The sequence below is a fragment of the Camelus dromedarius genome, chromosome 20 (genome assembly GCF_036321535.1).
Source record: "Camelus dromedarius isolate mCamDro1 chromosome 20, mCamDro1.pat, whole genome shotgun sequence".
Lineage (NCBI taxonomy): Eukaryota > Metazoa > Chordata > Mammalia > Artiodactyla > Camelidae > Camelus > Camelus dromedarius.
Window position 1 is genome coordinate 31679977 of NC_087455.1, and position 12374 is coordinate 31692350.

General features: G+C 37.8%; 1 protein-coding gene across 1 annotated transcript in view; it reads left to right on the top strand.

Annotated features, from left to right (window-relative positions):
* The window catches only part of STK3 (serine/threonine kinase 3), a 233279-nt gene that overhangs the window by 163353 nt on the left and 57552 nt on the right, over positions 1–12374 (top strand). Inside the window, exons 9-10 of the mRNA XM_031439380.2 lie at positions 680–872; positions 11648–11823. Coding sequence (XP_031295240.1) covers positions 680–872; positions 11648–11823 — 369 coding nt within the window. The remainder of the gene's footprint in view (positions 1–679; positions 873–11647; positions 11824–12374) is intronic.

Consider the following 12374-nt stretch of genomic DNA (forward strand, 5'->3'; position numbering starts at 1 on the left):
GAAAGGCAGATATTGCATGATTCTACTTATATGAGGGACCTAGAATAGAATTCGTAGTGACAGAAAGTAGAATAGAGGTTACCAGGAATTCTGGGAAGGGAAGAATGAGGAGTTATTTTTTAAAGGGCATAAAATTTCTGTTTGAGATAATGAAAAAGTTCTGGAAATGGATGTTGGTGATGATTGTACAATACTGTGAATGCCCTTAATGCTAAAGAATTATGCACTGAAAAATTATTAAAACAGTAAATTTTGTGTTCTGTATATTTTAAACAATTTTTGAAAAACTAATGACTTTTGCACAAAATTATAAACATTATTAAGGTGGTTATAGTAGTACCGACATGTTCTACCTTTAATGTACTGTCTTTTGTTTATTTTGTCACTGTATTCTTGTGGATAATCTACCAACCTTAATCCTTATTTTAAAAACAACTAGAAGCCTTCTGTTTCATCAAACAATTCCTGTTGCTTGAGCTTTAATTACCTAAATCTTTAGGTTATTTTGGATGACTTTGGCTCTTATGATAACTTTTGTATGTGTGTCCTTATATTAAAATTAGTAGTAACAGTAGTATTTTTCATTATTAAAAGTATAATATGCTTGTACTGTTGTTAAGAAGGTAGGTATCCAGCTGTGTTAGAAAAGTCTCCCTTCATTGCAGTGTTTTGCTTGCAGGATGAAGATGAGCTGGATTCTCACACCATGGTGAAGACTAGCTCAGAAAGTGTGGGCACAATGAGGGCCACCAGCACGATGAGTGAAGGAGCCCAGACCATGATTGAACATAATAGCACAATGTTAGAATCTGACCTGGGGACCATGGTTATAAACAGTGAGGACGAGGAAGAAGAAGATGGAACTATGAAAAGTATGTGGCTTTTTCCCATTGAATATTAATTTTCCATTTTGAAAGTATACTTCTGTAGCAGCCAGGATAGTCATGTGTTACTTTTTGTAGCCAGTTGAGTTGTGGAAATTTTTGTTTCTTGGCTTTTCTTGACAGTGAAAGGAATATGGTAGAAATAATTTTTTAAAAATCCTTTTAACATTGCAAAAAGCAACATATCTTTATCTTAGGATTATGGAATTTTTTTTCCTGTTCAAGGATGCTAACCCATAATTTAATTTGTGAAGCATTTTTGAGATTAAAAGATGGTGTTCCTAACATTTGCTTTTCCAATTAAAAAAGTGAACCTAAAATTCTATTGCAATAAATACAACATCAGTTAAACTACAGTGACAGAGGGGAACAAGCTAAGAGGAGAAATAAGGGCTAAAGTGGGAAAAGAAGAAACATCAGAAAGAAGAATTGAGACACAGAGATACTCATGCAGAAAAATCAGTTCAGTGAATAATTACTGCTGCTTGTCACGTGCGAGGCACAGTGCCAGGGGCGCTGCAGGGCTAAAACAAAGATTAAGATCTCCGCTGCTTACAAAGTGATGAAGATAGAGATATTCTCACAGGCTAGCATTTCTTTTTTTACTTTACTTTTCTTTTTTATAAATATGGCTTTTAAGATTGCAGTTAACAGTGTAGGACATTGTGACTTCTTCGTTATAGGCAAAAGCAGATTAATTACCTCTTGACACCTGCGGACTCTTTTCTTCCCCCTCCACCCTAGTCCTGTGTGGTTAATGTCAAAGTCTACGCACTAGGCTGTTTTCCACTTCACAGGACTTCTAAACGTCACAAAAGCAGTAAGACGCGATTTCTTGCATTGTGGAGCCTAGAAAGTTATAAATATTCAAGCAATTTGCTGATATTGTAAAATGGATATCGGTAGGAACTTCCTCTCTGACGTTTCTGCTTTCTTTTTGCCCGCCTTTTCCTTTCTGCTGCTCCCTCTGTGAGGCTGCTTGGTAAGTCGTTTGGCTCACTGCCGTTGCTTTCTTCACCTTTCTTAGTACACATCGCCCGTTCTGCCTGTAGACTTTGAAAGAGGGGGTCATGAGGCACAAAATGAAAACAGATTGCCACATAGCTGATCCTGGGTGGGAAGGGGGAGAGTGATGTGAATTTTTTTTTAATCTCCCAGGACTGATGGGGGTCCTAAGCCTTTGCCCTGGAAGGCAGCCTAAGGTGTGGATTCCTAGCTGGGCATCTTACTAGAACAGGGCTTCTGTGTCCATAACATGCTTATCCAACTGCATTGGATGGTCTTGTGGCCTCCAAAGCCCCTAGCGTTAGGGTACAAGTCATATGCCCTATAGATTGAAAAGACAGGTAAGACAGTTTACAACAAACTTCCCATCAGCAGATAGGATCATTTTTCCACAGCCGGTAAAATTCTTGTAGTCAAACTTTATGATTCTTGACAGACCAATTAGAAGATCACTGAGGGCTTTGTTCTATTGTTAGAATTTCTGAACTTCCTACATAAACTTTAGTCAGATAGTTGAACATCAGCTTTATAAATGGTGCTTAAAAAAATAAGTATGGAATCAAATTAGTGTTACACTGTTACATTTCGAGGAAGAGATACGTGATAACAGATTGCCACGTATTTTGTGTAATGACTTTTAGCTTTGACAGCCACAGAAATCATTCAGTATATGTCATAATTTTTTGTCCTAAGTATGACTTTTTTTGGTCACAGAGATTTTATTGAAAGTTTATTTTTAAATTGAGCAGATAGTGGTTTGTGTAGTTAGTTGTTTTGTATGCTTCAGCAAGTTTTAAATCCCATGAGCCAACTTCCTTTATATTTTAAGCTTCCACAATTTATATGTCATTTTATAATGTGGAACTTCCATGTTCCACACAATCCAATCGGGTATAGCTCCCAGGTTTTGTCATACTGTATTATAGCAACAGTATAGAGTGTAAGGAAGTTACTGAGGCAGAACTTACCTTCCCTGAAACCACGTCCTTTTAGTTTTAGCTCTGTATTTCTTCATGATCTAAATCTTCTTTAGAACTTCTTAGATTAGTTGGTATGAGCTCTCAAGTTACGTCACATTAGTGAAAGCCTCATTTGCTAATGTGTCTTTAGCATTTTTGTTCCCTAAAAGGATTATAGCAGTATATTTAATTTTCTAAAATCTCTAGGATGTTACAGTAAGTGCTAAAGATTCTGATTTCCATCATCTTTTCTATTTGAGTTTCAAAAAAAATTTGCCTGATTTCATATTCTTGTCAGTTTAAATTATGTTTACATACTTTTTTATTCCTTTACCATGAAGCTAGAAATTACAGACCTGTTTTCCTACTTCTTAAAAGTGTGGTGATCTGACTCTAAGAAACAAAATTATCAAAAGATCTTTTGAAGGGAAGTGGAAAAAAATGACAAGAAATGTTTTAATTTTTAAAATAAGACATGGACCCTCAGGGCATGTCCCAAGAACTCTCCAAACCTGTTTTCAGCAGTGGTGACATTGTTTTTATCACCGCACTCCCACTCCTCCCATTCTCATCTCCCTGGGGCCTCGATACGCATGTGATGTCCAGGCTTCAGCTGGTCACCCACTTCTTCCACACCCTGGCATTAGCCAGTATCACACACAGCTCTCTACTTCCCTACATAGCATGCTTTATCCAGACTGGTCCATACCAGTTGGAATTACGAATGTTAATAGTAGGTATAAGCACGTGGGTTGTCATTCAGGAAGTCAACATTTAGGACTTTTTAATCCTGAAGAAATAGATTTGGACCAAGTCAAGAATCCATTGTGATCAAATTGATGAAGTAGTAGAGATTATTTCTTTGTGGGTGACTCTGGAGGAGTAATTTTTTCAGCAAGGGACCTTTTACCTTGTTCAGATCTCCTCAGCTCTATTCTGTGGTGGACTGTTCTGGTCTTGCAGAGCTGGGGCTGAATTGGTGGGTCCGGTTGCCCTGAGGGGAAGCTCTTATTAGTATCTGAGGAGAAGCCACACTCTTCAGTTAGGTGAGAGGCTACATTTCATGGCTTTAGCTGCTTTCTTACTTACATGCTTAACTCCTCTGCCCTTCTGTTTCTTTTCTGCCCCTCCTGGCAAAATGTGACTATGAATCAGCCTGTTTGTCTTCTCTGCATTTTCACTGTGGCTGCTGATGCTGAAGGAGACAGTCCACAGCTGTACAGATGAGGATCACCAGTCCATGGCCTTCAGGCCCATGTGGGCTCTCAGAACCTTCCTGTAGGCCTGTGTTTCTCTGCTCAGCTCTTTCTCATTCTACAAAGTGGCTGTTTAATACCTTCACTAATCTCTTCCTGACACCTCTTGCCTCAGTAGATGACCTGACATGGCTTCCTACTTCACTATGTATAATATATATTATATATACATATATATATATATATGTATATATATGTATATGTGTATATATATATAATGTGAGAATGTAGAGAAGCTATATAGGTATTTTAAACATGGACTCTGAAATAAGATAGGGAAATGAGAAGCATCCTTAACTTCTCTTTCCTCACCCCTCACTGAGTTAATATCAGTTCTGCCATCTGGGTATCTGTGTCCTCCATTGTCATCTCTGCTTGCATTTCTCTAGTGTTAGGTTCCCAGAGTTAGGTTCCCAGAGTCTCTCACTTGGAAGGTTACCTAGCTGATCCCCTGTCTCTATTCTTGGTCCCTACCTTCCATTCAGATCCTATCATCTCTCTCTTCTGCTTGTGACCCCCCAGTGACTCTCCATTGCTCTTAGTTTAAAGCCCAACATGGGTTACAAGGCAGTTTATGATCTGGCCTCTGCTTACTTTTCTATTTTTGTGTCTCACTCTCCCCTCTTCATCCTTCTTCCTTCATCCTTCATCTCTTAAAATGCCCTTCCTTTCCTTTGAGCTTTTGCACAGCCCTGGTCCCTCTGTTTTGCACTGCTTAGTCCCTCTGTTTGGATTCCTCATCCCTTGGCTCATTCATATTCATACTTTAAGTCTCAGTTAAGGAGTTGCTGTCTCTGCTGGGCCAGGTTGGGCATGGGTGCTCCCGTCAGCTCCCGTCTCACTTAATACTTTTACACTGTATAGCAGTTGTCACACTGTATTGTATTTGCCTGCTTATTCCCCACTGTATTGAGTGCTTAATACAACACCTAGGATGATAGTAAGAGTTCGTCAAATATCTTCTGACCAAATGATGTTGTGTACCAGAAGGAGCATGGGATTTAAAGTCAGACCACTTTTAGTTGTGTGTTACTTAATCTTCCCTGAGCTTCAGGGATGTATGTTTGTCTCTCTTGCATATGTATGTTTGTATGTGTGTGAATGTGGATTACTTTAGATAAATACATAAGGTACCTAGCAGAGAGCTTTAAACAAAGTAGGTAATCAATAAAGAATAATGTCCATGTGCCCATGATGTCAGTTTGTCCTTCCAACAACTTGGGAAGCTGGAGCATCTGGCGGGCCCAGCCCTGTTTCCAGTGTGTAGTGAGGGAGACTGGTCTTCCCAGGACTGGGAATGGGGATGTTGAGCCGTCAGACAGCTCTGTTCTTTTCCTTCCTGGGGAAGACTCTTGCTTACACCTTTCTCTGCCTCCTCCAAGACCTTGCTGCATCTCTCTTTATCCAGTAAGATAGCCAGAGGGGTTATATAGAGAATAATGATCTCCAAAATGAATAGAATAGCACAAACATGAATACAAGACACTTGAATGTGAAGATGAGGAAGTGGTAAGAGAGCATTCGGCTGATCTGATGTCTCCCAGCTGGGAGTGTGATCAGCAATGTGTGAGATAACTTGCAGGGGAGAGAACTGTCATCCACTGTGAAATTTGATGTGTCTGAGAAAATGAGGGAAGTGCCATGGAAGCATGAAAGAGTTCATTTAATTTTATTTTATTTTATTTTATTTTACTTTCAGAAAAGAGAGGAAAAAGGTAAATCTGCTCAGGTTACAGCTATCATTAATTGAGGGTCTAGAGTGGACCAAACATTGTGCTTGGGACCTTGCATGCATTATCTCATTGACTCCTACAAGGATTCTGTAAAAGTAGCATTGTCACTACCATTTGCCACTGAAGAAACTGAGACCTGAGAATGTGAAGTGACTTGTCTGAGATCTCGAAGCAAGTAAGTGGTGGACCCAGTATGCAGTTGCAGGTTTGACCCCAGCACCACAGCAGCACTCCTGCTACCACTACGACAGTCAGGAGGGTGTGAATCCCGAGGCTGCCACTGGCAGTCCTGAGTTCAGTACGAGTTTGAGATCAGTCCTGCTGCTATCCAAGGATTAGAAAGCCACCACTGCGACCACAGCCACCTCCTAACACCTGTGCGGCTGGTGACTGGTCACCGGGATGCTGCTGTAAAACCACATCTCTGTGACCGTGCTGCCCACAGGAAGTAGCGGAGGTTGCAGGCTCCTGGTCTCTGCCTCATTTCTTGCGTTCCCAGTCGTGAGAAAGTGCATCATCTAGGACTCAGCGTTCGGGTGTCATGGGCAATGCGGTGTTGAGCTTTCTGGCCTGTATAGTAAGAGAGTCACCAGAGGCAATGGAAATGGTTGCTGAATTTCAGCCAACGACAGTGTTAAATAATAAACTGCTGTCAATGAGAAGAGGTCTCATGTATGCCGTAGGGCTGGCCTCAGCCCTAGCTAGCTCAACATTTTTTACAGAAGTTTGGATGAAACAGTAGAGAATTGTAAATGACACGAAGTGGAGCAAAAGGGAAGTATATTCTAAGGCAGAATCAGGATCTTAAGAGACCCCACAGGCTAGAGAAGTAGGCTTGATTTACAAGATAAACCCTGCTCTTGGGTCCACTTAACTCACCTCACAAGCGTACATCGTTAACAGTAGCCCCTTAGAGATGCAGGTTCTGTAGACCAGCGTGGGGCCTGGGCATCTCTATTTGACAAGTAAATTAAAATATCAAAACAATAAACTCTTCAGGTACTTATGAGGTGCAGCTAGGACTGGTAATCACTTTTTATAACAAGGGAATAAGCAGCTTCGCTGTGATCTCAGTGTCTAGAACTCACCTGTTGCATGTAGGGAGGGTGGAGACACAGCAGAGCGCACTCAGCAGACAGCGGGCCAGCAGCGACGTGGGTGGAGACCATGCTGTATGAAGCATGAGCAGAGGAACAACCCATTTCTGAATATTTTGCTTTTATTTTCTCTGTTTATATAAACTTTTTATAATTCTGTTTATCAATTATTAAATACTGGGTTAAGTAATTTTAGTTGCCTATGTATTTTTCAGATTCCTTCTTTGTATATGCCTGTGTTACATAGTGATTTTTAAAATTTATCATAGTTTATCATTTCATTTTGGGCCACACATGTATGTAGTTTCACTTAATCAGTAAAGGAAAGCAAATTAGGTTCTCTTTTAAGTTTTTAGGATTCATCCTAGAAATAGGTACTAGATTGATTTAGAAAGCATTTAGGAGAGAGATCAAGAAAGGAAGACTGACCATTAGGTTTTCCCCTCTCTAGTTCATCTAATGGCCCTGGACACAGCTGTAAGCATGAGACCATTTGCTCCAAGCAACAGCTTCCATATTGCATTCTTTGCTTAGTAATATCTTCTCTCCCAGTTCTGGTTCAGATCCTTTCCTTCTTCCTTCGTCCCAAAACCTAATTCAGAAGAGTATCTGATATGCAGGTGTAAAAATGCTTAATGGTGTCTTATGTTCTTGAAATATTTATATTTTCCCCCAGAACTATAAAGCTTTGAGCCAAAGGAGTAAATAACGAAGGATGGAATTTCAGGTGCCAAGAAACAATTAACCAGGTTAGGAGAGCATATAGATGGATCACTTTTCCACTTCTCCAGAGAGCTTACCATTCTTTTGTGAAAAATTGTTATATATCTCTTTAACTGTGCAATTAATTTTGCCAACGACATAGCAATAAAGGTGACAGCAGTAAACTGCAGGTCTCACTTGCAGCTGGGCACAAATACCCAGCATCTTACTAGGCAGTTAGAAACGCTTTGTTTTCCTCGCAGAGGTGTTCGCTGTCCAGCCAAGGTGTGGCTACAATGGTTTGGAGTTATCTGTGTGGGCTGAATATGGTCTGTTCTTCAGCGTGCCTATGCTCTGTGGAATGTTTGACGCGTGACCCAGCTCAGGCCTGTTAGCGTAGGTATTTTGGTTGTAGGATACCTCTTTTACCAGCACAGAGCAGGGACAAGCATGTAAATATTAGTCTTCCTTGTACACATGAAAATCAGTCTTTCTTGTAAAAGCCTCTGAAGAAAGGGCTTCCGTAGACACACAGTGGCCATTGCAATGCTCATTATTCACACAGGAAATGATTTCTTTTATTTAGCTAAAATCCTTGGGCTTCAATTGCACTGTTTCCTTTTATTCTGCCCTCACTGGAGATAGAAAACAGCTGGTCACTATTTTCTGTGGAAGAATCCTTCATTTATACTCAGATACTTACTAAATTGTATCCTCAGACTTTTCCTGGCTGAACAATTTCATTCCCTTTAACCTCTGTGCAGGTATTATTTTCTAAGCTTTTAATCTCTTTTATGAATAGCCTTTGGATCTTCTGCATGTTGTCTGTATCTTCCTTTGTTTCAAAGTACAGTCTGATGAAGTTAAGAAAAAGCTGATGTCAATTAGCTTCTGTTTTAACATCCTAGTTTTTATGTGTATTCACTATACTCTTGGCAACAAATTAAAGGACAGATTTCCAAGATCATTAATCAGGTGGAACACCCACATCTTAAAATGTTTTTAGAAGAACAAATTAGGTAATATTCACAAATCCTTTGATATTGAAATACATTATGCTAAAGTTATGATTAATTTCATTTCTACATTTGACTTTCTTTGTCATAATCATGCTAAGAAATTAAAAATTAAGCAAATTACAATTTGTTAAAGTATTACAAAAACTCCTTTACATATTTAAATTTTCGTGATGACTTTTCACCTCTTTAGAAGACATGTGCAAAGTAGAAAAGTTAGTGAGTAATTGTGGACTGGCATATTTTCCAAAAGGTATCATATACCATACAACTTACTTTCCTTCTATATGTTTTGGGGAATGTATGAAGGAGAAAAAAAACAATTTGTTTTTTAATTTCACATACACAAAAGGATTGAGTGGTGATTATTTTATTCTTTATTGCTAATGGGTTTTTAGTTCTGCAGCAAATAGTTGAAGGAATTGGGACCAAAATTGAGGAATGAGGTAATTTTGAACATTAAATTTATTATTAAAATTTAAAAAAATTTTGTAAGGGTCAGAATTCAGCTACAAGTAGAGAAATTGATGTCAATTTTATGTTATTATTTTGTTTGTTTTTAAAAAACAGTATTTGCCATAGCAACCACAATCACATATGACAGTGGTTACTATATTAAGATTTCCTGCTTCACTCTCCTGTTGAAAGGCCTACTACTTCTTTTTTAAAAAATAAATTGTAAGTCAGAAACATCCTCTTTGTCCCTTCTGTGAGCATGCATCTCCCTAGATACTCAGCTGCACACCGTGGGCAAGTGTTTTATATCGTGCCGTTACACATTTCTGTCCAATTGTGGCTGCTCCCTCCCATTAACTTTTAAAACAAGCCTAACCTATTGTCCTCCTTTGAAATTTATTTTAATTGTTTTTTTAAATTTTCTTTGTATGTAAAAAGATATGCTCAATGTTAATAATAAGTTTTAAATTAAACAATGGAAAGTATTTAGAAGTATAAGCACATACATTTGAATAAGAAACTATGAGTAAGTATATCTTGGTTAATGATACCCTGTTATAGTCATACAAACAGAAAAGTCGAATGGAATAGACCACCTTTTTTTTTTTTCAGTTGATTTTTAGAGTTTTGTTAACTCTCTGTGAGAATGTTTATGTCTAATATGGGAATGAGTTATTTTCCAAATTTTGAGTGTGGAGCCAAATAGGCATTTTACCATAGGCTTTTTCACCTGTAAAAGACCCTTAAAACTGTAATATATCTGAAATGTTAGTGAAAATTAAACCACTGTATAATAGTGGATTTCAAGTTTCAAATGGAAGTGTGCATAGTAAAACTGAAGGTTCCTGCTCCTACCTCTTCCTACATCCTCTGCTTGAGAATGAAAATGTAAAAGTAAGTATTTTAGCGTTGTATTCATTTGACTAAAATTACCTGATAATTCATCCCAAGCCAATGGTGTTACTTGGTTGTCATAATACTAACTATAGTTTTAAGCTGCATTGGTACTATTACAAATGCATTCTAGATTGGCCAGGTCACTATTAGTAGTATTATGTCTGATTTTAGAGGATCGTGGAGAGACTGGAATGTCTTCACAGGCAAGTAAACTAGATGATGATGAGTCTGAAAAACATGTTCTATGGAAGGAGCTGGTAATGTTTTCACCTGATGAAGATTACCAAAACAGAAGCCATAGCTGTCTTCAGATGTTTGAGGGGCTGATACATGAAAGAGGAATTTATTTGGAACATGAGTGTAAATTACAGTAGGACAGATTTCAAGTTCACGTTTAAAAAATAATTTTTGTAACTAAGAGTTGCCCAACAGACTTTGTTGTGGGGACTTATATTTCTATCACAGGATATTTTTAAGAAAGTAGGTAACTTACTGTCTGGAGAACTATATAGGGATATGTCTTTGTGGTGGTCTCTTGGGACCTTTTTTTTTTTTTTGAAACTCTAGGGTTTAAGGAATCCACTGTGAAAATCATGGGAAAAATCTAGTTGTTCCAAATGTTTATTTTCTACTTTAATCATTCAGTATAGAAAGTCAGAAGCCATCAAAAGATTCTAAATAGAAGAAAAACATGGTTTGATTTGCAGTTAGGTCACTATGTTGTCAGTATGATGAAAATAAAAAATTGAGATGTAGCAGGGAGATACGTTGGAGGGTGCTGCCGAGGCCCAGACAAGAAATGGTAAGAAGCTAAATGAAGGCAGTAGCAGTGATGGATAGAAAAGTAGCATCAGTTTGGTTTGATGGGAAAAGACAGCCTGGGTTAATTCTCAACTTGACCACTTTGGGGATTGAGTAAATAATGTTGACTTTAGCAGTCAAAAAGCAACTGGAGAAGCAGAAGGCTTGAAGAGAAGGATCTTGAATTTAGCTTTAGAACTGGTGAGTTCAGAGTAACTCCAACTCACCTTAGGTGCAGTAGTTGCAATGGGAAAGTCAGACACAGAACCCAGGAGCAAGGTCTGTTCTAGAGAAATAGAGTTAGGAGTGACAGATACAAATATGACAGGCGAAACCATGGGAGTTGAGGAGGAGGTAGAATCAGTTGGAAAGACTGTGAGGAAGCAGTCAAAGAGATACAGAGGAACCTGGCTAAGTTCTTACAACTTCTTACAGCTGACAGTGGTGCACAGTAACAGTAACAATGTAGGCTTAAATGTTAAAAAAAAAAACACTTAGGTCTAAATTTTTTACTTTCTCTGACAGATTTCAAATACACTTGAAATGATTTTTAATCAAATTATGATAAAGATTCTGCCAAAGTTCTGGAATGTTTTTACATCTAAGACTATTATGGATCTTTGCCTAGTCATTCGTTGAGTTTTCGTACAGCTTGGATATTTTTGTTTTTTCATTCTTATTTTACTTTACTTTATTCTTCATTAAATTGACTGTGTTGGCCTTCAATCTGACCAGTGCAAATTTATCATACTGATTAATTAAAAAAATCATACTTTGACAAAAATCGTAGTTCTTTAAGTGTAACAACTTATGTCCTCCTTATGTTCTTTGTTTACCTAAGGAAATGCAACTTCACCACAAGTACAAAGACCGTCTTTCATGGACTACTTTGATAAACAGGACTTCAAGAATAAGAGCCATGAAAACTGTAATCAGAACAGGCACGAACCCTTCCCTATGTCTAAAAATGTTTTTCCTGATAACTGGAAAGTTCCTCAAGATGGAGACTTTGACTTTGTAAGTACATTTTAATTCTCCCCATTTATTTTCTCCTTTATTTTGTCATCACATTGAGAAGCATAGGTTGTGTGTATATATGTGTGTACATATAAAAGTATAGACTGTATATTAACATTCAGTATATTGCCATATGTGTGGGTAGGGGAACGGTGAAACCGTAGTTTGCTTGTAGAAATGTACTTGCAGAGAAATATAAATAATTGCTTTTGTTTAAATAAATTATAGCCCAAATTTAGAGAAATACTTAGGACTCTTTAAAACTAAAGTGACAAACTATTTCCAAAGATGTTTTTAATAATGTAAATATGAGATACTTTTTACAGTCAGTAAATTCAGTTTCCTAAACAAATGATGCAAAGTTATTTATGACATAGACTTTGAGAAATTTGCCTCAGCTTTGAAAGTTAACTGTAATAATTTCTACTTAAGTATTAATTTCACTTGGTTGTCAGAAATAATTGTCCTATTCTATGTCTAGTTAGGAATATAAACTTTAGTATAAAACTGTGCCTTATCACCTCTTGTTAACATTTTCTCTTTATTTCTTT